The sequence below is a fragment of the Carassius carassius genome, chromosome 48 (genome assembly GCF_963082965.1).
Source record: "Carassius carassius chromosome 48, fCarCar2.1, whole genome shotgun sequence".
NCBI lineage: Eukaryota > Metazoa > Chordata > Actinopteri > Cypriniformes > Cyprinidae > Carassius > Carassius carassius.
The window spans coordinates 11,537,342-11,560,286 of NC_081802.1; the positions used below are offsets into that span (position 1 = coordinate 11,537,342).

The following is a 22,945-nucleotide window of genomic DNA, read 5'->3' on the forward strand; positions in this document are numbered from 1 at the left end:
CAATCTTGATTTGGTTTCTTGAGCTACAAATCAACATTTTAGAATGATTTCTGAAGGATCATGTGACACCGAAGACTGGTGCTGAAAATTCAGCTTTGATCACAAGAATAAATCAAATTTGAAAATATATTAAAATAGAAAAAGAGTTCACAAGACTACTGTTTTTACTGCATTTTAATCAAATAAATACAGCCTTAAGCCCCATTCACACCAAGAACGATAACTGTAAAGATAACGATATTAGCGTAAACAGCAGCGAACGATATCGTCGGTTCATTCACGTGCGTCTGCCGCTTTAAATCCTCGAGCTCGTTATAGCAGGATGGATTTCGATTGGCTGTCAATGTTTGTATCCTTCATCAGCTGGAAAAAAATCAATGATTGAAAATGATTCCAACAATATCGTTTCTCTGTGCCTTTATCGTTATAGTTGTAGTGTGGACTCTGCTATTCTTTAATATTGAGAATGATTTTTAGAACTATATCTTTATCGTTATCTTTATAGTTATCTTGCTTGTTGTGAACGGGCCTTTAGTGAGCAAGAGACTTCCTTCAAAAATATTACAAAATGTTAATTATTTCCAAATTTTTACCAGTACTGTAGAGACAACCTATCATGATCAATCAATCTCAGATGGATAATATCAAGATCTGTTGTACATACATTTTTTGTTTCTCATTTAATATGCCAAATATGCAACATTCTGGAGTTTACAAATGTTTATCTTTTTGGGTTTTCACTCACAAAAGATGTTGTTCAGTCATTTGAGTGTTATTTCAACCTTCGACACTCGTGTCTCTGTGTTAGTATGTAGTTCGGACAGCCGGTAGGAAATCAATATTGGTCTTTAGGTCGTGAGAGGTCGTTCTCGTGTGAACTTCACCAAATGTTACAGTTTTTCAGCCGCTGTTAATTAATTTGTTTGTCAAGAGATACAGCTTCATTTATCCTTTGTGATTAAGTAGCGTGTTTAGCGTGGCGCAGTTGGGAGCACGTACATTGAAGCGCTCTGGCACAGGAGTTGAACGGCTCCAACAACACATTCATTGTCACCCTCCTGGGTTCTCATGGCTCCCTTGGTCAATTATTAAACTCAAGAGGTGAAACGAGATCTTTCAATCTGATGTCGGCAAGAATGAGGAAAAATAGTGAAAATGAGTCCCCGTCCGACTATTCTTCAAACTGCTACATGTTTCTTTGTGGACAGCTGAAGAGCTACACATGAAACGGTTTTGATTTCTTAATTCACCCGTGAGAAAAGTGTCATGACAATACAGAAATGTACTGAAAATGAATGATTATGAAGACTTGTGAAAACAGCGAGTTGTGAAAATAATACTTGTGGTTTCTCAAGGCAAAGATAACGTGGATGAAATGCCTCTTACTGCCTTGGGAGGCTCCATCGATATCTGGTTCGGATTGTTTTGACTGCTTGTGATTCTTGTTTGTGCTGCTCTCATAGTGATAACAAATGCTACAAAACCAATTGAAGGAATGGATTTCCAAATCCGGCGAAGCAAAAGCCTCAGAAAACCAATTAAATCTCTTCTTGTTTGATATCATTGGATCACTTATATCAACTATTTTACTGTACAATCAATACTGTATGACCTGATTTCTAACATAATATCTTCAGGTTTGAAATACTAGGACCGGGTTTTAAGCCCAAGAAGCAAATATATGCGTTTGGCATTGTTAACACATCTCATGTTTCAATTCATGCAAGCCAGACATGCCAATACTACAAAGAAACCTGTAATTTGGTCATTTTTTGACAGGCATTCTCATCAAAGGCCTTGTCCCAACATGAGCCTCTGATGCTTGGCGCTTTTGGGTCATCAAACAGGGACAAGGGTGCCATGAGTCAAAACAGGGGAAGACACATCAGACCTGCACTGCTGCCAGAAACACGTCAGATGGGCAGTGAGGCATCTCTGACCTTTTAAAGTGTGTCTGACACTGCTGTTTCCATCTCAGCTCCCTTCACTTTGCACTGTCACGGCTATGTGTTCACTTACAGTACGACGTCCTTTAACACTGGAGGTAGTTACTTTATAGTGTGATACACAGTCGTTATCAAATGTGATCAGCATTTGCATTGCATTGTTTTACTTTTTTTATTTAAATAAGTAATTTTCTTAAATGTAATGTTGAATTGCATGCAAACATTTTGGAATGTTTTTTACTCCTATACCTACAAAAGTTGGTTTTTATTGGGCAATTTAAGAAAATATATAATTTACACAATTGACACTCAAATATGTACAAAGGTGATCATTTATTGGACCTCATTAGTCAAACATGAGCAGAATGAATTGTGTAAAACTACTTTTGCAATTTTAAAATCCTATTAACACTATTTGCTTCCAAAATTTGGCAATTTACAGGGGAAAAAAAGTTATTATGAACTATGTTTTATAAAAATGGCTATCAAATATGTAAAAAAAAATTATGTTTATGGGACCTTGTTCGTGAAATCAGCAGAATTCATTTAAATTGTTCGTAAAACTACTTTTACTATTTTTAAGAAATATTGAAACTATTCTTTAATTGAATTTTGTCCGTTTATGAAATAATTATTTTGCAAACAATTTGCAAAGAAAATAACAATTGTTTAAAAATATAATATCTGTCAATTACATTACAAGAAAAATTTGACAATCTTGGTTTATCATTTGACAACTGGATTTATAATTAAAAAATGTTGGACTTATTTTGATAATTCTGGGTTTAGGCAGTTTTGAGCTGATCATTAATGATCACCCAGCAACACTGACAAAACATGCAGTATTTTAATGTTAAAGCCCGTCATACAGTTGATGTGATTAGTATTTTTCTTCCAGCATGGATCACAGGAATAAACTCAGGCAGACTCACAGATTGTAAATTCTGCTATATAATCATGACAAGCTAAAAATAAGATGGCAATCATGTGTCAATGTTTATCTAAATGAGCTGGTGGTGTAAGATGCTGGAAAAATACCTGGAGATCAGCCAAATAAAAACATGCTTATTGATTTCGTCCTACAGACATTGAATTAGGAATCTGAGCTTTTGTTTGACTGAATAAGAAGCAATTAAACATCAAATCTCTTGACCTACACTGAAATCTCACAATACACCAACTCTTCTTGCATCCCTCAGATATATAAGGTGTGCAACAGCTAAAACTCAGATTTTTGCATTTATTCACGTGCTGTGCTTCCAAATTGTCAAAATCAGAGCTTTTACTTCTCTCCTATGATAAAAAATGCATATCCTCCAAGAAACCAATTTAATTCCTTTACAGGCATTGCTAGATCAATGTAGAGATCAATTGCTGAGCCCCATCCTGCTCCTAAAGAACACCCTAAGACCCTGTCTGCCTCAACAGCACATTGAACAGCACTGAGGAAGCTGCCATGTACCATGTACAATATACACTGATTACTTTCAAAGAATTCCTGCAATATTTTTTTCTTCATTCTTAATTAAAATGCTGTGCAAATATGTCTCGTTGCATATCCAAAAGTAATATTTATTCATCACTGCCTGAAAGGGTTGACCCGTGATAATAGAAAAGACTCCAAATGGCCAAATCTGTGTGCCACAAGCATTGTTAAGGTGCGATTAACGAGCGAACGCAGCTGGAACTGCTTTTAATAAGTTTTTTTTTGTTGTTTTTGAAGTGCCCTAATGAACAGATTAATAGAATCTCCTTGAGTGCCCATTAATGAACAGAATGAGATGAATGATTTATTTTCAACTAAAGGCAGGCTGTGAGTGTGCGGTCCACAGTCACATTTGCATAAATACAAGGAAGAGAGGAAAAAAAATGATACAAGGGGGTAAAAAAAAAAAAAAAAAATCCCATCTGAAATGTTTTGACCTCTTGGATGTAGATCAGCGTTGCTGGTCGGCAAAACTACAGGTGAGGTTTGAAGTGCACTTCAATGGCATGAGCTTTGAGTTGTCTTCTGTGGACATCTGTTCATACGCTGCTATGCGCACTTCCTTTCTGCCGGGCTGAAAAATAGTATTTGATGTTAGATGTTTCCCTACTGTTTTTACAGCAGTTTATATAAGAAGAAATTGATCATTACATGAAGAGGGAGGGTGCTTACTGGTCCAAGCCAAAAGAGTCATGAGTGTATATGGCTTAGGTCCCTGCTTTTTTCTTCTGTTTATTTTCCGTTTAACTTTAGAGAGTCAAATCGCTAGAGCTGGTAACATTTACCATTGCTCAGAAAAATGTCATGTCCGAAATCCAGTCATTCAAATAAGAATGAGTTTCATACCAGGGGAATAAGAAATCATATTTAGCTTGTTCGAAAGCTGCTTCGTATGCTTCGTTGATCTCTTTATCAACACTAATAGTTTTTGGAAACCTATAAATGTACAGTTACACTTATGGGAGATAATCTAGGTGTCCCTGAATCCCTAAAGGAAGTGCTGAGGTGTCACATTCTGGTTTCCTCTTTAGCCGTCCCGTGGGAGCTGGTTTGACGTGCTTTGGATGCTCGAGACTGAAGGGCCTGGTTTATTTGGCCTCGCTTTTCACTGATCTTGTGGAAATCTCCCAGCTTGTTTGTCATGGCAGCGCCTCTGTTTGTTCACTTGCTCTCTTGCTGCCAGGGGGTCTGATAAGCATGCCGGGACTTTGAGCAGGTGGCCACCAGCCGCTTGTGGCCGCATTGCTTCATACATGTGCTCCTCTGGCACTCTCTCTCTGGCCTTATTTTAGAGTCCGATATTGCTACAAATTGGATAAAGCCTAGTGAAAGAGTGTTTTAATGCGTACTAATGTACACTAATGTGTACTAATGATCTATAATTCCACATAATCAAAGGATATCGACACTGAGGGATATGAAGTTCCAAAAATGTCCTAATAAAAATCATGATTTTTGTGTTTCTAGTAAGTTGAGGTGGAGGGAATGATTTTTACTGGATCACAATTTGTTTTCAATGTGTTTCCCTCAAGCAAATCTACTGTATGACTTTAAAAAAATTTGTAATATAGAGCAGTAGCCGTATGGACCACATTTATGGCGAATGCTTTCATTATGGAAAATCGCCGCAGCTAAGATTCTTCAAAATATCTAATTTCGTGTTCAACAGAAGCAAAAATCACAAGGGCTTGGAAGGACATAAGGGAGAGTAAATGAAATATTTAAATCTGAAATAGGTTTTCGAAACCGTGTCGGTTCACAGCGACATTATTAATATGTGTTCGAAATGTTTAGCTACTGTGTGTTGCGTGTGGTGTTTTTACAGCGGTCTAAGAAAGGCTGGACGCAGAAACCGACTCTCAGCAATGCAAACTATTCATTCTGTAATCTTGTCCCAGTGATGTCGTGTGCATGGGACACATAGATTATGTAGGCTTTCACTGTGAGCCTGACAGCTATGTAAATTGAGATGTCATAAAATATCTTTGGGAAAACATTTGCATTCCTTGTAGTAGCTAAATCTGTAAAGAGCTCTTGGTATTCTTTCTCCGAGTGTCTCTGTGAGGGGGGATAAACAGATGCCCATAATTCATGTGTTAGTGCGCAGGTGAGCAGGTTTGGGACTTGTCCAAGGCCAGCAAGTGGACACCGAGCTACTCGGTGGAGCGGCTGGCCGATGCTGGGGCTGCAGGAGGGGTGTTTTTTTAATCGATCGAGACGGGGAATAGAGATTGATCACTTCCCACGGTGACTGCATTAACACACTCAAGAGTGTGACTCTTGACCTGTGAAACACCCAGAGTTTGATCGGAGTCATCCCACAATAAAAACAACACACATCGAGTTCAGTGGGACATGTCAAACCTCACGGAGATGAATGAGACTATAAATGCTGCTTCTAATTAGTGCTCAACACATATGGCTTTTTTAATCGCTGATCACATGCTTTTATATATATATATATATATATATATATATATATATATATATATATATATATATATATATTAGTTAATATGTACAACATTTTTTAATTATATTGAACATATTTACAAATCTTTAAATTACAAATTTATATATAAATATTAATTCATTTTGTAAGGTGTAATAATATTTTAAAATCATTTTACAAATATTTTTTACTTTATTATTTATTTACTAATCCTAGCAGCCATCATATATCAGTCTATCACTACTTCTAATTATAATAGAAGATGGCAGAAGTTGACAATTTTATATTCCAAATTCCAATTCAGACAGACGCACTGAAAGAGATCAGGTGTATAGCTTTCAGTGGCTCTATTATTGCTGGGATTTGAAAAAATAAAGGGGAAAAAAAGAAAAAATCTGCACCTGCTGTGCCATGTTATGGTGCCAGAAGTCTTATTCTACTTCAAGGACACTTACTGTGTATCTTTTCAGAATGAAACTGAAACAGGTTCTTCTATCATCAATATAAAGCTATATTGCCACATACCACTAGAAAATTATAGTAATTAACAAAGCACTGCAACGTACATATACTGTATATGTCCTTATGTATTTTCCTGAAGGGTTTTCTGTTACTTTTAGATGCTATGATTAAAGACTAATTCATTTAATTCATTCATGAAGAGTAAAGTGGCAGCCTTTCATTAATGAAGTGATATATAATAAAACCACAACCTTTTTTTCGCTCAGCATGCTTTGCAAAACTATAATAAGTCTCTTGAGCAACAGCACAATCCAGAGAGTATGGAAGGATGAAATTAGGTTATGAGAACATAACAAAACAAAACTTATCCAAACCTTAGGCCTTTTATCAAGTCCATCTGAGCAGCGGTTTCAAACAATTCACATTAAAAAGTCTACTTCTTTATTTTCATTGGATCGGAAGGCTTAAAGCTAAGAAGCTATCAACTAATTATCAAAAACACAGCAGCCCTGATCAATTATTCAGCTGAACATTAGACTCCTAATATACATGCAGTCATGGGAAGGAAGGCTCTCTGAAGCTACTTTACCCCATCCCCCCTTTCAACGACTTTCAACGAAAATAATGCTCTCCAAATTCACGATGAGTTGTGCACGCCACGTCGAGCCCAAATCGATCGAGTTTCTCCATCTGCACGCCGCACACACACATTCACACGCGGTGTCTCGTGTTTAGAATGATCGCTGTAGTTTTATTTGATTTTATTTCTCCCCGTGCCATATTTTCCCCTCAATTCCTCGATTTATGGGGGTCTTTATTGGCGACGGCTGTCAATATTTATGGCTTTTGTGTGACACGCTGACAGACAACAGGAAATGACTCTTGATTGGCTCTGTTGGGAAATGGCTCCAGGTAGGCCAGTGCTCCTGTATTATTTAGCTGGGAGATGCAGTCGCCTACCAGAGTGGCTTTATGCATCTGTCTGTCTGACACAACGCATTAGTAACGGCATCATCTGTTTTATTGAGAACAAAAAGAACAGCTGATCTCTCAATGTATATTTACATTCAGGCATTTCATTCATTTTAAACCCTATTTAGAGGAGCTTTTCTAAATATTTATGTATCAGTGATGCATTTAATTGCCATCAAGGAGTAACCTTTGCATGCATTTGGATTAAGTGATAATACAGTAAAATATATATTTAATAGTTAGATAGAGGGGGGAAGGGGAGGGATTTTTAAGTAAGTATTGTTCAAATGTTATTAATATATATATATATATATATATATATATTTAACTTTTGAATGCATTTACATACATTCACCAGACTAATAGGATGAATTTGGTAATATTAGCGTATAATATATCAAAATAGCAAATAATAGTTCTAGAGGACATTTTATTGTTCCAAAATTATTTTTTCAGTTATCTGCAAGTATAATATGGATTACTAACAAATAAAACTGAACTGAATTTTTACTATATGAATATAATAAATAAATGCACATTTTTTGTTTTTGTATTTTTTAAATGTAATTATATTTGTCATTTATGTTGATAGCATTATAGATACACACACATAATATTCATAATATAATTTTTGAATCTAAATGCAGTATATATTGCCATATATTGCCATAATATAATAATGTAAGAAAAAGTATGTATTTGTACATTATGTGTGTGTTTGTATTTTATATATTCAAACAACATTTTATTACTTTTATAATTTTACTATAATACAAAATTTATTTATTAATAAATATTTGTAATATTTGTATAAATAATATTTGTAAATTTATTAATTTACTATAATTATACTAAAATACTAAAATATTTATTTTTATATATATATACACAGTACAGACCGAAAGTTTGGAAACATTACTATTTTATTGTTTTTGAAAGAAGTTTCTTCTGCTCATCAAGCCTGCATTTATTTGATCAAAAATACAGAAAAAAATGTAATATTGTGAAATATTATTACAACTTTACTTTTAAAAAATAATATATTCCTGTGATGCAAAGCTGAATTTTCAGCATCATTACTCCAGCCTTCAGTCTCATGTAACATCCAGTCTATCACATGATCATTTAGAAATCATTCTAATATTCTGATTTATTATGAGTGTTGGAAACAGTTCTGCTGTCTAATATATTTGATGAATAAAAGGTTCAAAAGAACTGCATTTATAAAAAAAAAAAAAAAAATTATAATAATATATATTCTAATAATATAATTTCTTTACTATCACTTTTTATCAATTTAACAAATCCTTGCTGAATAAAAGTATTGATTTTATTTAAAAAAAGAAAAAAAAATTACTGACCCCAAATTACTGACCAGTAGTGTATATTGTTATTACAAAATATTTATATTTTAAAAACATAGCTTCTTTCTTTTTTTTCTAACTTTTCATTCAAAATATCCTAAAAAAGTATCACATGTTCTGAAAAACTATTAAGCAGCAGAACGGTTTCCAACTTTGATAGTGAATCATCATATTAAAATGATTTCTAAAGGATCGTGTGATAATGATCCTAAAAATTCAGCTTTGCATCACAGAAATAAATGATAATTTAAAGTATAATAAATTTTAAAACAATTATTTTAAATTGTAATAATATATCACAATATTACTTTTTTTCTGTATTTTTGATCAAATAAATGCAGGCTTGATGAGCAGAAGAAACTTCTTTCAAAAACATTAAAAATAGTAATGTTTCCAAACTTTTGGTCTGTACTGTATATATATTACATTTCATCAATACCATAGTATATAAATAATTTTTTTCTAGTCAAATAATTATTATGACTTGATTTGAGCCAAAACCTTTGTAATGAGTGACACACTTTGGTTAAGCCTAACAAAGAGTGAACTGGATAACACTAGATGGGTATTGTGCCAAAGTTCTATTTTAAATACATTTTATATTTTAAAATAAAGTGTCAGACGCGTGCCGCTGTAGACCACCCTCCTTCACTGAGCCTTACAAACAGGAACAGACAGAACTCAAAGGCCTGCATACACGGTCTGAGATAAACATTACTGCCTTAACTATTACGTCCATATAGTGCCATTTTTGGCCTTGCACCATTGTAACGTAATGCGCTCTAGTTTTAAAACCGCTGTCAACATGTCAGTTACTGGAGTGTTGGCCTGGTGCGAATTAGAAATATTTCCCTCTCCCGTAGTTCAGAAATGGTGAAAGCTTCCTTTCATCTTCGTCAGGGGGTCAGGATAAAGAAAGAATGTAATTACGAAAAATATTCTGAAAGTTACGCGCATTGATGTAATGTGTTTGGAAACGTTTAAAAGTGCCAGGACGATGCCAGTCGAACCTACGCTGTGAGGCAGAAATAAAAAATATAAGCCGGTTTAATGAACAGGTGGCTTTGTCTTTTTCTGACGCCTTCGTGAACGTTTCTACGCAACAGCATCTAACGTTCTCCAGCTGAATCACACATGCCGTTCATCAGTCCATTTAAATATAAGTGTAAGCCTAGCCTGCACGCTCCCGTATTTCTGACCACGGTCCTTATCTATTGTTTTTGGGACCTTTCAGGGCGTCCGGAATAGACCGCAGTAAATAAGATGTGAAAATAGAGGTCATAGACAACTGCTGACAGAGCGAGGCTGAGATCAGATACTAGAAACCTCATGCCTGTACTAATTACTACAAGTTAATTAAACACTGAAGGACGGGACAACAGTAGATCTGGGCCAATTAAACAAATGCTCTTTTGTAATGTGCACATAAAAAGTTTTAGAGTTTCAGTTGGCGCTTGCATTTTATGGATATGTTTCAAACCCATTACGGAAAACAGGTGCAAAACTACAGCTGCTGTGCAAATTTAATTTACAAGTGTTAGGTACACGAAAAAACCTCAACATAAAAAAGCAAAAACAACTGTGTCCGTTTCATACAGTAAAAGTAATAGAAAATATTTAGTGTGTGTGTATATGCATGTACAAACATTTAATATATACTAAAATATTCTAAATATTTAAGCATCAATGCATTTGTATGTATGTTTTGCATGCATATGGATTCAGTAACTACTAATATATATATATATATATATATATATACACACACAGAAAAAAATAATATATAATATTTACACACTTTTTAGATTTTAAATATGTGAGTATATATCTAATTTACACCTAGGATTGTTAAGATTAAGTAATATAATAATATAATATATTAAAATAAGCAATATTATAATTTCTATAACAATATTAATATAATTAAATATTAAAAATATTTCAGATATTGAAGTATAATTACATATATTTTGTAAAATATACACACACACACTCACACACACACACACACACACACACATATATATATATATATATATATATATATATATATTTTTTTTTTAATATATATATATATATATTTTTTTTTTTTTTTTTTTTGCAAGATGCTATTTTGGTATAAAGCAACTATTTGCGGGTTATGAGGGCAAATGCGCAGCCGTTTTTACTTTTGGACTTGTACATAAGGGGTGAAAATGCTGATTGAGTTGATTTGTTAGCTTAAATCAGCCGTCGGCTCAGTCTGATCGGGGTGTTTTGGGGCTTCACTCTAAATCCTAGTTTTAACAAGCATCCAGTGCCGCCAATAAAAAAGGCTTTTACCTTAATCGCCACAAGATTATATCAAACATTTGTCACTTTCCGGAGTACAAAGTGCTTACAAATGGCGAAGCCATGTTAAACATATTTCTGTCTTTTTACCCCATTGCCGAGTGCAACTAAAGGACTGGAAGCAGCGGTACGAGTCCATCAGCTTCTGGGCAGGACCTAGAAGTTCATGACAGGCTTTTATCCCTCATCAAAGCAACAAGTGGATGAACAGACTCTTCTCCGTCCGCTCCAAACCCCTCCCTGGAGTCTCCCACAGGCCCTGAGGGGAGTTCAGACCCTAAATCTCTCCTTTTAACAAGTGTACACACTTCCTTCCTTCGCCCGGTTAGGCCTTGAGGGTGCAGGACGCATTTTTCAGGGAGAAAGAGAGTGGAGCTGACCTCAGCTGCCATATAGGAAGCTCTGTATGCAATGCCCCGTGACAGAGAGCTGTGGATGCCGTGTTTTAAGAGCTGTGATCTGGTTGGCTGACTTATATGCAGCTTTAGGGAGTCAGGATGCACATTTATCAGTCCTCCAGGAAACAGAGTCCTGTTTACAAGGTACCAGGCTGCTATAATGAGCACTTCTGAAGAAAAACTAGGAAAAATTGGCGAGAAATCTTGACACAACATAAATATTTTTGTTTTACACAATTTTTAAGTCATAAAAAGTTTAAAATTTTGGAGTCTCTTGATTACAAATACAGTTAAAATAGTAATATTCTGAAATATTATTGCCATTTAAAATAACTGTTCTATTTTAGTACGTTTAAATGTAAATAATTAATGGATTTCCTTAAATCCTGAAAAACTGAAAGAACGGTATTTTATTGATCAAGTGGAAAAAAAAAAATTTTCTCAGTTTTTCTGAGATTCTGAGAAATAATCAGTATTTCTGAATGCTTCTTTTATATTTTTCAGGTCAGTTTTTGTTAAAAAAATAATAAATAAAAAGCCTCTTTTTTTTATACTTACTGACACCAAACTGACCCCCCAAAAATGATTGTGTTTATTTATTTAGTTGTTTGTTTGAAATGATCACTAACTCCAGATTCTATTTTCTTTACATTTAGGTCTGTTTTTTTTGCTTCAAATTAATAAATAAAAGAGTAATACATTTTTTTTAAGTTTTAAATAATAAATGAAGTTACAATTGTGAAATTTGTGGGATATAAACCCACAATTAGCTTTTTACATTTACATTTATTCATTTAGCAGACGCTTTTATCCAAAGCGACTAACAGATGAGGACAGTGGAAGCAATCAAAAACAACAAAAAGAGCAATGAAATATAAGTGCTATAACAAGTCTCAGTTAGGTTAACACAGTACACCTAGCATGGGATTTTAAATAATATAATAAATAAAAAGAAAACAGATAGAAAAGAGCAAGCTAGTGTTAGAGGTCTTTACACACACACACACACACACACACACACACACACACAGACACATACAATTGCATGATAAATGAAAAGAAAATAGAATACAAAAAGATTAGAAAAGTAGTTAGATGCCCGGATTGAGTTGGGGAGGTCATTCCACCAGGAGGGAATATTTAATTTAAAAGTCTGTAAAAGTGACTGTGCTTCTTTGGGATGGCACAATCAAGCGACGTTCACTTCCAGAATGTAAGCTTCTAGAGGCACATAAGTCTGAAGTAACACATTTAGGTAAATGGGTGCAGAGCCAGTGGTAGTTTTGTAGGCAAACATCAATGCCTTGAATTTTATGCAAGCAGCTACTGGAAGCCAGTGCAAATTGATAAACAATTTTTAAATTGAAAATAAATGAAATTAAAATGAATTAAAATTTTTAATTTTTAATTTAAAGCTTTTTATACTTCGAGGCAGAAATGGGCTTCATTAGTGATTGGCCACTTCAAATGTCAGTCAGACTGTCTCTTCCTGTCCACGTAGGCGGTTCTTGTCCAGAATCTGCTGCTAAAGTGAATCAGACAAATGTGAGACTATTGACTGATGGACTCAAATAATAAGCTTGTAATCGTTTTAATGATTTAATATCAGTCATGACTGTGTATAAATTAATGTTTACATTCAACTTTCCTCGTCCACCTTCCCGTGATCCACCTTGAATGTCGGTGTTATTATAAATTTTCCTGGTATCTTCAGGGGGCAAAAAGTTGAACTTCATTGCTGCAATATTTATGAAGTGCCAAAACACCGCATTCTTCCAGAATTCATGACAAGACATCTAGTTTTTGTCCAATTGTGCATTATTTATGAATGAAAAAAGGGCCTTTGTGGACGTCTCCTGCTGCCCATCTCTTCTGATCAAACAGATATTGTTACCACTGAAATAGCGGAAAAAAACAGCCTGCCAAAAAGGCAGAGTGGAGAGATGGGAGATTAGTAAGAGAGAAAATATGTACAGGAGCAGGCCTTATGAAAACTCACAAGCTATCTCCAGTTGTGGCTGTTGCCCAGCCAGTGGATATCATCTATCAGTGGACAAATGCAGGGATGAGAATGCTGCGTCTCAAATGAAATAATATATCTTTGAAAGCCTATGCCTGCACCAGGCCCAAAGCCCATATATCAAGTCTGAGCTGCTGGTGGATCCGGTCCAGGGGCCATTAACCTCCCACCTGTTTCCCCCCCTGTCCTTCACCATGCACCCCTGCCCTTGGTGTTGCTTCTGGGGCTCGTTCGGCCCCCCTCTCCCCTCGTGACAATAACCCCCCATGCCACACGCCAACGTGAAGCGACGGCAGGCTCGGGCGGAATAATTCAAATTCGGCGGATCAGGGACACGCTTACAAATCTCTGCTCACAAGCGAGGCTGTTTGTCAGGATGCACGCTGGCTTGACCTCAGGCCGTCTGTGAGTCACGGGGAGGGCAGGAGGCGCTGCGACCCGTCTGGGTTGTATATGTGGAGTTGAAGCTGGGGTCGAGGTGATATAAATCATGCACAAGTTCACGACCGCAACGCCTTATTAATTTCTGCAGATACGACGGCCACGGAAATTACAGTCTCTGACATGAACCTCTGAAATTGGACTGGCGGATTAACAGAAACGGAACAGAATGAGGAAAAGCGATGTGTAGCATAAAAATATTAATGGAGGGTGAAAGTATTCCTCTCAAAGTCGATCTGAAATGAACACAGCATAATATATTAATATGCAATAGTCTCAAAAGGTATTACACTTACACTACATGTTTTAAAAGTCTCTTATTTTCACCAAGGTGTTTTTTATTTGAACAAAAGTACAGTAAAAACTGTTATATTGTTAAATATTATTACAATTTAAAATAACTGTTTTCTATTTGATCGTGTTTCGAAATGTAATTTATTTCTGTGATGTCAAAGCTGAATTTTCAGCATCATTACTCAAGTCTTTAGTGTCACATGATCAGTATAATGTGCTGATTTGGTGCTCAAAAAACATTTCTTATTATTATCAATGCTGTAAACAGTTTTGCTGCTCATTTTTATGGAAACTTATGAGTTTTTTTGTTTTTTTTTACATGATTCTCTGATGAGTAGAAAGTTTACAAGAATGGCATTTATTTGAAATATTTACTGTACCTTTTTTTTTTTTTTTAAGAATAATTTAACACATTTTTACTGAATAAAGGTATTAATTAAAAAATTACTAACCCCAAACTTTTCAACATTAGTGTACAAAAAAAAATGCAGGAACGTTATTGGAAAACATCAAACCAATATGCATATTTTAAAGAAAAAGAGTGCAAACACTTCTCATGCAAAACATACTTTACATAAGGAAACTTATGTGAAAAATAAATAAATAAATATAAAACATTCTGTTTGCAGATGCCACTTGTTTTGTTTTGTTATATTTTATTTCATTTAATGCAGTGAAATTCATTCAGCCTTTTTAATTGACTTAATTGCCTGAAGTAACTACTCTTATTATTTCTGCAGAATATAGTATTTAACATAGTATGGGAATTTCTGAAAGCATTAAATACCTGTAAAAATAATTATATGTAAATAGGTTTTACTATGAGGTTTAGAAGCTCAGAGTTTAAATAAAAAAATTATACATTGCATAATTAAATACTTTTTTAAAAATTCCCAGCCAGACACTAGCTTGAATGAATGGTGACCATCTAGACACTGTAACACTGAACGTGCCATAGGAAGTGATGGGCAGCCACAGACCCTGTCCTCTCTTTCCTCGCAGCTGCTTTTTCAATAAGCACGAGTCTCACGGCTGGGTGCAGGTTGGAGAACAAGGCCCTAATACACTGCTGCTTTACTTAATGGCAGACCTGGTATTGTCATTCATTTCACTGTCGAGAAAGAGAGAGAGAGAAACGAGGGAGAGAGCGAAAAAAATGGCTAACAGTCCCCGAGCAGCCGTGAAAGAATAAAAATAAATATTGGCGCCACAAGTCAGGGTATTGTAAGTTTTGCACGGATGACTTTTATCAGCTCGGAGGACTACATTTAAGACAGTACATTTGTGGCACAATATCTGCGGTGATTAAGTTTACCCAAGTACATTGTGCCGCGGACAGAAAAGACGCAGGAATCCTCACTAGAACGATTAAGCCTGTGGTGAATCTGTGTGTTTTAATGCCATTGTGTGCCGAGGAAAAAAAGAAGTGCACGCATCCCATCCGTTAAACAATAGCCCGCCATCCACAATGAAAGGGTGATCTCTCTATGGATGCGAATCACTCTCCACGTTATGGGCCGGGCAGCTAACGACAGAGCCAGGGGAGGACAAGCACGCACACAGGCCTCATACCAGCTCATATTGTCAATGCAAACACTGGGAAGGTTGCATCTGTTTCCCCCCCCCACCCGCTAAACATGACTCCCACCCTTAGCATGACAAACCAGCCAGACGACAGGGATGCTGCTGGCACGCACCTTCAAACACGCGATGATGCATACGCCAAGCATTTGTATAACATGCAATTAATAACAAAATTAGCAATTAATCAAAATTTCATCTTATATTTTGGGCATATAAATATCAGCAACTGTACTACATTGCATATTATTTGCTCAGTTTGTGCCTCTGAAGAGTACTATTATTTACACTATCGTACTAATATTTTATATATCATTCTTTATAAAAGTAAAAGTCTCCTAAAACAGTTTTTTGCTGCCAAATATATCTCATGTCTGTAGTCGGTTGGTAGCTAAGCGAATTTTTCACCTCTCCCTCTTTTCTTAAATTTTACAGCTTTACTGTGGCCCTTACTAAGTGTAAGAAATGGCCATTGGAAAGTTCCTCTTGGTTTTTTTCGTGTCTGAACACAATAGTGAGCTCTCTTCAGAGATCCCATCATGACCAGATATTTATGAGAGCTGTAACCGAAGTCCAACTTATGGAAACTAAATCTTTAAACACTTGGCAGACGTTTCGCACCCAGCTCTATTACGAGAGAAATTCTTTTGTTCTTACGAGGCTAATAATAGCGCTGTAAATGTAGTTATATTTATAGCCGACTCACCACCCTCCCAGACAAGCCTTATATTCACTTGTATTTCCTGTGTTTATTATATGCTACCCACCGTTTTGTTATTAGCTTGCTCGCAGAATATTAGCAAATCACCTTTTTTTGTGTTCATCTAGTAGATAAAGCTTTTTTATTGATGTCTGAGGTCGTTTCGGTTACATACTTTACATTTTTGAGCTCTCTTCGAGCAGTTGTGTTAGCTAGCATATGCTAGCAGTGGTTGTTTACACAGGTGCCGATATATAAACATACTAAACTGTTAGCGTAGCATCGCTAATGAAACTGTTGATTTCAATTATTAGCATGTTGATCCAGAGCACCTTCTAAGAAATGGATGACTCACTAAATTCTAGGAAATATATATAAAAAAAAAAAAAGTAAATATGAATAAATGTGAGGGGAGGCTTTTCACAGCATCCATTTACTGCATTTCTATGCCATTAAACCTGAATATATAGCTCTTGTTTTGATGTTCCTGCATTATTTGAGCTCTTGATATATGAAGCTTGTTAAAAACGCAACATTATGTGGGAAAAACCTCCATCAGCATCACAAAGCTCCGTGGGTAACAAAGCCATACAAGTGTTCACTAATTAGAGTCAGGAGTGGGGTCAGATTTTCTAGTGCTACCTTTTTTTGTGTGTGTGTCTTTTTCATTAACACTCCAGCGTATGATTTAGTGAGGGCACATGAGAGCTGCGCTAGTTACAACTTCACTGCCACACTATGACTACTAATGTTTAATTTGACAGCTACGCCCTTGTCTCTTTTAACAGCTATTGTGTACAACAATTAGCCGGGGCGAAAAAGTAGTCATAACATCGAGGGGAAGCTACTCCACCGCAGCAAAAGGTGAAGTGCAAACACAATGAAAGGTAAATGATACAGACAGCAATTAGCCATACACAAATGCTAATCCATGCTAAAGTGGGAATACAATGCTTGAGCTAAAGAGTCCGAGAAGGGATAATAAAGCTCTATAGCTAAGAGCACAGGGTAACATTCAGAGCTTAACATTCAGCTTTATAACAAAGGCATGAAAACAGAATTTTAGTTCCTTTTTGACCAACAAAATATGTTTTAAAAAAAAAAAAAAACATTTGCATATAAATTTGTTATAGAGAAACATGTAACATTAAAAAATGGTGGATAAAGAATTAAGAAAACTAATTTGACTGTGTGAAAACAGCAAAAACCTATTGTTCTATAACAAAAAAAAAAATGATTTGCTACTTATATTTTTTCTTTTAGTCATCAACAATTACTGTAAAATCCCGAGAGGTGCTAATGGAGTCACAGACGTCAGTGACACTTTACTTTGGCTGAATGTCCAGATATCAAAACATTTAAAGCGGATGTTCACTCCAATAATCCGAAAGTGAGATTTCCAGAATAAATAATTATGACAATATCACAACAGCGTCAGAATCCACTATATATTTCAGATATACTGTAGGTCGATCCTCAGTATAAATGAATTCTAGTACATTTCATGAGCTATTGAAAATGATGAGAGGAAAACAATAAGGCGCCTGCAGCTCTCAGAGCACAAAATGAATGATTTGAATTGTGTGCTGTCAGATTTCTCAGTGGCATATCAAAACATGTCACGGGCAGGTAAAATACAGCATGCTCATGACCAAAATCTTTCACGAAGGCAGACATGCACGAGTTACTAAAACCCTCACAGTCTTCTCAATCCCATCAATATTTCAGTCAGACAGATGTGTGTGGAAAAAAAACTGTTAAAACAACTGAAAATAAAAAATAAACGACATCTGACTGGCCTCTGCGGCTGGTGTAATAAACTGTCAATTATAGATCACTGTGTCAATACATCATTTGAAATACTCAACAAATACATAAAGTATTTTTCAGGCCACCCCAAAAAGTCGTGACTAACAGGCCTGAGACTCTGTCATTATTTATGTAAAACTATGAACTAATTAGCTGTCCAGTCAAATGACAACATTTGTCTCATTCATACTGATAGTTCAACTAGTGTACTGTAGTGTTAAGTATGCTGGAAAACTTTAAGGCTTTGTTTTATTTGATACTGATGAATAATAAAAGCATTAACAGCCAATCAGGAACCACCCATTGTTAAAAGATTTAAAAATGTACTCACTCTCAGGCCATCCAAGATATATTTGTTTCTTCATCAGGACAGATTTGGAGAAATTTAGCTTTACATCACTTGCTCATCATTGTATTCTCCGTTTCTTACAAACATGCAGCTTTTTGCTTCACAAGACGTTAACTGATGGGCTGGATTTGTGTGGATTACTTTTGATGCTTTTATCAGCTGTTTGGACACTCATTCTGACAGCACCCATTCACCACAGAGGACCCATTGATGAGCAAGTGATGTAATGCTGAATTTCTCCAGTACTCTGTTCTGATGAAGAAACAAACTCATCTACATACTGTATTGGATGGCCTGAGAGTGAGTAAATTTTCAGCAACTTCAGTTGTTCTTCTATTTGTGGAACACCACCGTTCTGGTATTTTCAGAGAAGTATACTGTATTGTAGGCAAACAGACATCCATGCTGATTCCCAATGCAATGTAAAATGCTTTCAGATCACTTGACATTTTCGCAAGTAAATGTCAAGTATCACGTACCTTCAGTTCCCTGAAGAAGACGCTGCTCCTGGCCCATTCTACAATGGAGAACAGTGTCTGGTCAGCCATCTTGCACATGAGGCCAAAAGTGTTGAGCTTCTCGTGCTTGCCTCGGCTGGCCTGCTCCTGCTGGAGGTAAGCTAGAATCTTCGCTTGCACCTGGGGCTCGTCCGGCTCGCACTTGAGCAGCTCCACCACCAGGTGAGGGAAGGTGGGTGGTGATCCACCTGCGTAGGCTTCTACGTATGGGTAGCCCATGAGGGACTCCGGTGAGCTTGTGTAGGGGTCGGGATACTCTGACTTGATGGTGCGGCTCTGAAAGTGGCCGTACGCCTGGTAACCCTGCAGTCCTCCGGCGTGCGGCGGCATGGCCATGCTGACTGGCGAGGTGACGAAGGGACTGCGGTCAAAGTCTGCAGGTGGAAGGCCTGCACTGGAGGAGCTGTGGTGGTGGTGATGATGGTGGTGATGATGGTGGTGACTCAGTGGAAGCCCCTTGGAGGCCGAATGGATGTTCTGAATGGCAGAGGTAATGGTGAGGTCTGCTGGGACAATTTGCATGGCTTGTGTCATGGCCTCCATTTTGAGTCCATTGGCCCGGATCAAGGCTTTTTTCTGTTGCTTGAGTGCCCGGTCTCGTTTGTACATGGGGCCAAACTTGTTGCGACCTCCTCTCATTCGATCGGCCCTCACAGCTTATAGAAGCACAAAACACAAAATGAGTCAGGTATCAGTTCATTAGGAAATCACAGAACTGCCTTTTTAGAAAAAAAACTGAAATAAAAGATGAAATGTGTCATTTCTGTGCCACTAGTGTCATGAAACGGAATTGCAGAAGTGATGACTGGTTCCATTGCAGGTTGTGCGATATTCAGAATTGTATTGGGAATGCCATTTAAAACCACATTCTATTCCTGTATTTCAGTTCAGTTTGAATTTAGGTAGTAAACAGGACGCAGAATTGGAATTCTGCAAATTTAAAGAAGTAGAATTCAAATGAATTTAAATTCAAAGAAATGTAAATAACTATTAACTGCATTTCTATCTTAAAATTCAATTGTATCAAGAGAAACTTCATGTTGACTTAACAGGCATTTTGAGAGAGAGAGAGAGAGAGAGAGAGAGAGAGAGAGAGAATTCTTCAATTCTGCCATTGTTTTACAACAGTTCTGTCATTGGCCTTATCAAACAGATAGCCCCGCCCCCAACTCAAACAATTGGTTGAGTCATTACTATGTCGGTCTGTTCATATTTCTTAAACAGATTGTTTTGAAAGCACCAGAGTGTTTACACATTTCAAGGGAGTAACTGGCAAACTACTTCTAGTAACTTTGTTAAGTATACAAAACCACAACTATTTTTACATCAATAGACTTACATTCAATAGTTTTTGTAGTTTGGTACACAGATTTAATTGATTTGTACCACAACAGAGAAGCCTTTAAACTGATCACACACTTTCATAGCCTAGTTACTTATTTGCTACAAGCAATCAGTGTAATTTTCATGTGTGAATTTCACTTAGTTTGTGTTGCGACCCATGTGACACGTTTTTCAAAGCCAGACCAAGAGCGAACTCAACGTAATCGAGCCACAGGACACAATTGAGAGAGAAATGGTGCTAATGATTCAATATTAAACTGAATCGAGATGAAGTCAAGCAGGCGAGATCATCATTATGGCAAATAAATGAAGAGAGCGCCATTGCCTGGAAGCAACTCTGATCCCTGCCACAGGGCAGTAGACTCCACTTTCGTCTGCTGGGTCCCATGTTAATTATTTATGCTTAATTATTTCTCTTTTATGCTTCACGTTGTCGGCAGGTGGATGGCTGGAGGTTTCAGCAGCGCGTTAAACACACAGCAGCATATGCAGAGAGCATGCGTTCATAGACGTGTTTTCGACTTGACCGCCACTCGTTAGGCCAGGGGTTTTCAAACTGTGGGTCGCGACCCACTCGTGGGTCACGGAATGGAACAAGGTGGGTCGCACAAAGTCACTTGGCTGCAGCTAATTTTGCGTTTCAATGACACACAGACACTAACACAGTTCAGTCTAGGGCTGCACGAATGTGACGAGTGGGGCGGGGCCTAGTGCCATGGGAACAGAGCTAGGCCGGTGGAGTGATTGGGAAATGAGCAACACTCACCGGTCTCAAGAACCACGGAGGAGATCGGAAAGATACAAAAGAGGAGCGATGACAGTGAAGGACGAGAGAGGACCAGGCCTGGGTTTTATTTTGTGTTTGTTTTTTATTTGTGCACGGCAGTCATCCGAGAGGGGCTGTCGCGCTGTTTTGTGTTTATTTGGTTATTAAAACTTTGTTTGATTGTCCGCCGGTTCCCACCTCTTTCCACGAAGGAGTCATCGAGGCGGTGGGCTGGAGTGAGTTCGCCCCCCCCCCCCCCCCGGCAACTCACTCCAGCCCACCACATCGAGCACCCTCGGCGGCAGACTCCTTCGCCCTGCTCGATGGCACTGCGGATTCACCCCAGCGGCGAAGGATCTTCGGCAGCGCGCCCCTCCTTCCTCCCTGGCTTCGGCACCAGTGTAAAACATTAAAATCTTCACAATCACAGGAAGAAGGAGGCGGGAACTGGGAACCCACTCATCACAACGATATAGCCCACCAACATTAATAATGAACTGCAATATCCTTAGTGTGATTTTCAAATTGCAATTAAGTCCGTGTGCGTTGCGTGTTTTGAAGGTCTCAGAGCAATGTCATTAAAAGGTTCAATCGGTCTTTTTTTACCTATTTCACAATTATTTTAATCTCCAAACTGTTTTAGATAGTTCTGCTTTGCTTCTTATGCTTTTCTAAAAAAGTGTTGGATTGTGCTCCGTTCTCGCCGACACACACGGAAGGATCATGAATGCAACAAAACACAGCAGCGCAGATCACACTTCACTGGAGTGAGCCTGCTTCACGTTTTTATGGACACTACATATTTTAACGCCAGTAAACAAAAATTAAAACTTGTAAATTTGTAGTGAAATTTTCAGTTGTACTCTAAAATAAAATGGTTATTTTTCTTAAATACTTAATTTCTGTCATAAAAATTTTAAGTAAGATTAGGTTTAAAGTAATTTCACTCGTTGTTTTTTTTTTTTTTTAATATTTTGGTGGGTCGTGAAATATATTACACTTGTCTAGGTGGGTCGTGGAATGGAAAAGTTTGGGAACCACTGCGTTAGGCCCTAATATCTTACGAACGGTAGATCTTAAAAAATAAAACAATTAAAAGAAAACCCTTGGTCCCACAGCTGCCTTGGGAGTGATTTTAATGGTCCTCGTCACAGCGGTGAGTGTTTGTGTGTGTGGTTGTCACTACATGTGTGATCTGATTGATCCTGCAAGAGATAGGCAAAGTATTACCACTGCGATCCCGCTGATAGCTCTCATAACATCCGAATAACGATTCCTGGGAAACTTAGTGGGAGATTTATTCATTAAATTATTATATTTTGTGTGTGTGTTTTTGGTCTTAATGTGGTTGATAAAAAAGTATCCAATCAGAAAAACTGCGGTAAGTTTAACTATTAATGATTCCTGAGCAACAGGGTAATTAATGAGCTGGAAACTAATAGTCGGCCCTTATGGGAAATCACAATTAGACCTGCGACTCAGATCATGAATGCATGCCCCCATCCGTGCGCATACACACTTACACACTCTGTCTGACACCATCCCCCTCTTTATTTTTGTCTTCTGATAAGATTTTTTTTTCCTCACAGAGTCTAATTAAACAAGGTTATTTACATGCATATCAGACTGATTTTTTGGCATAAGACAAGGAGTTTTGAGTGTGCACTTCTGGCAAATTTCCGGTATGCATAGCATGACTTTTCATGTGTTTC

At 37.0% G+C, this 22,945-nt stretch overlaps 1 protein-coding gene across 3 annotated transcripts in view; it reads right to left on the reverse strand.

Moving 5' to 3' along the window:
• nr5a2 (nuclear receptor subfamily 5, group A, member 2) overlaps positions 1–22,945 on the reverse strand; it is a 58,055-nt gene that overhangs the window by 24,870 nt on the left and 10,240 nt on the right. For all 3 annotated transcript variants that reach the window (XM_059544105.1, XM_059544104.1, XM_059544106.1), the window contains exon 4: positions 19,085–19,779. In XM_059544105.1, the coding sequence (XP_059400088.1) occupies positions 19,085–19,779 (695 nt within the window). The remainder of the gene's footprint in view (positions 1–19,084; positions 19,780–22,945) is intronic.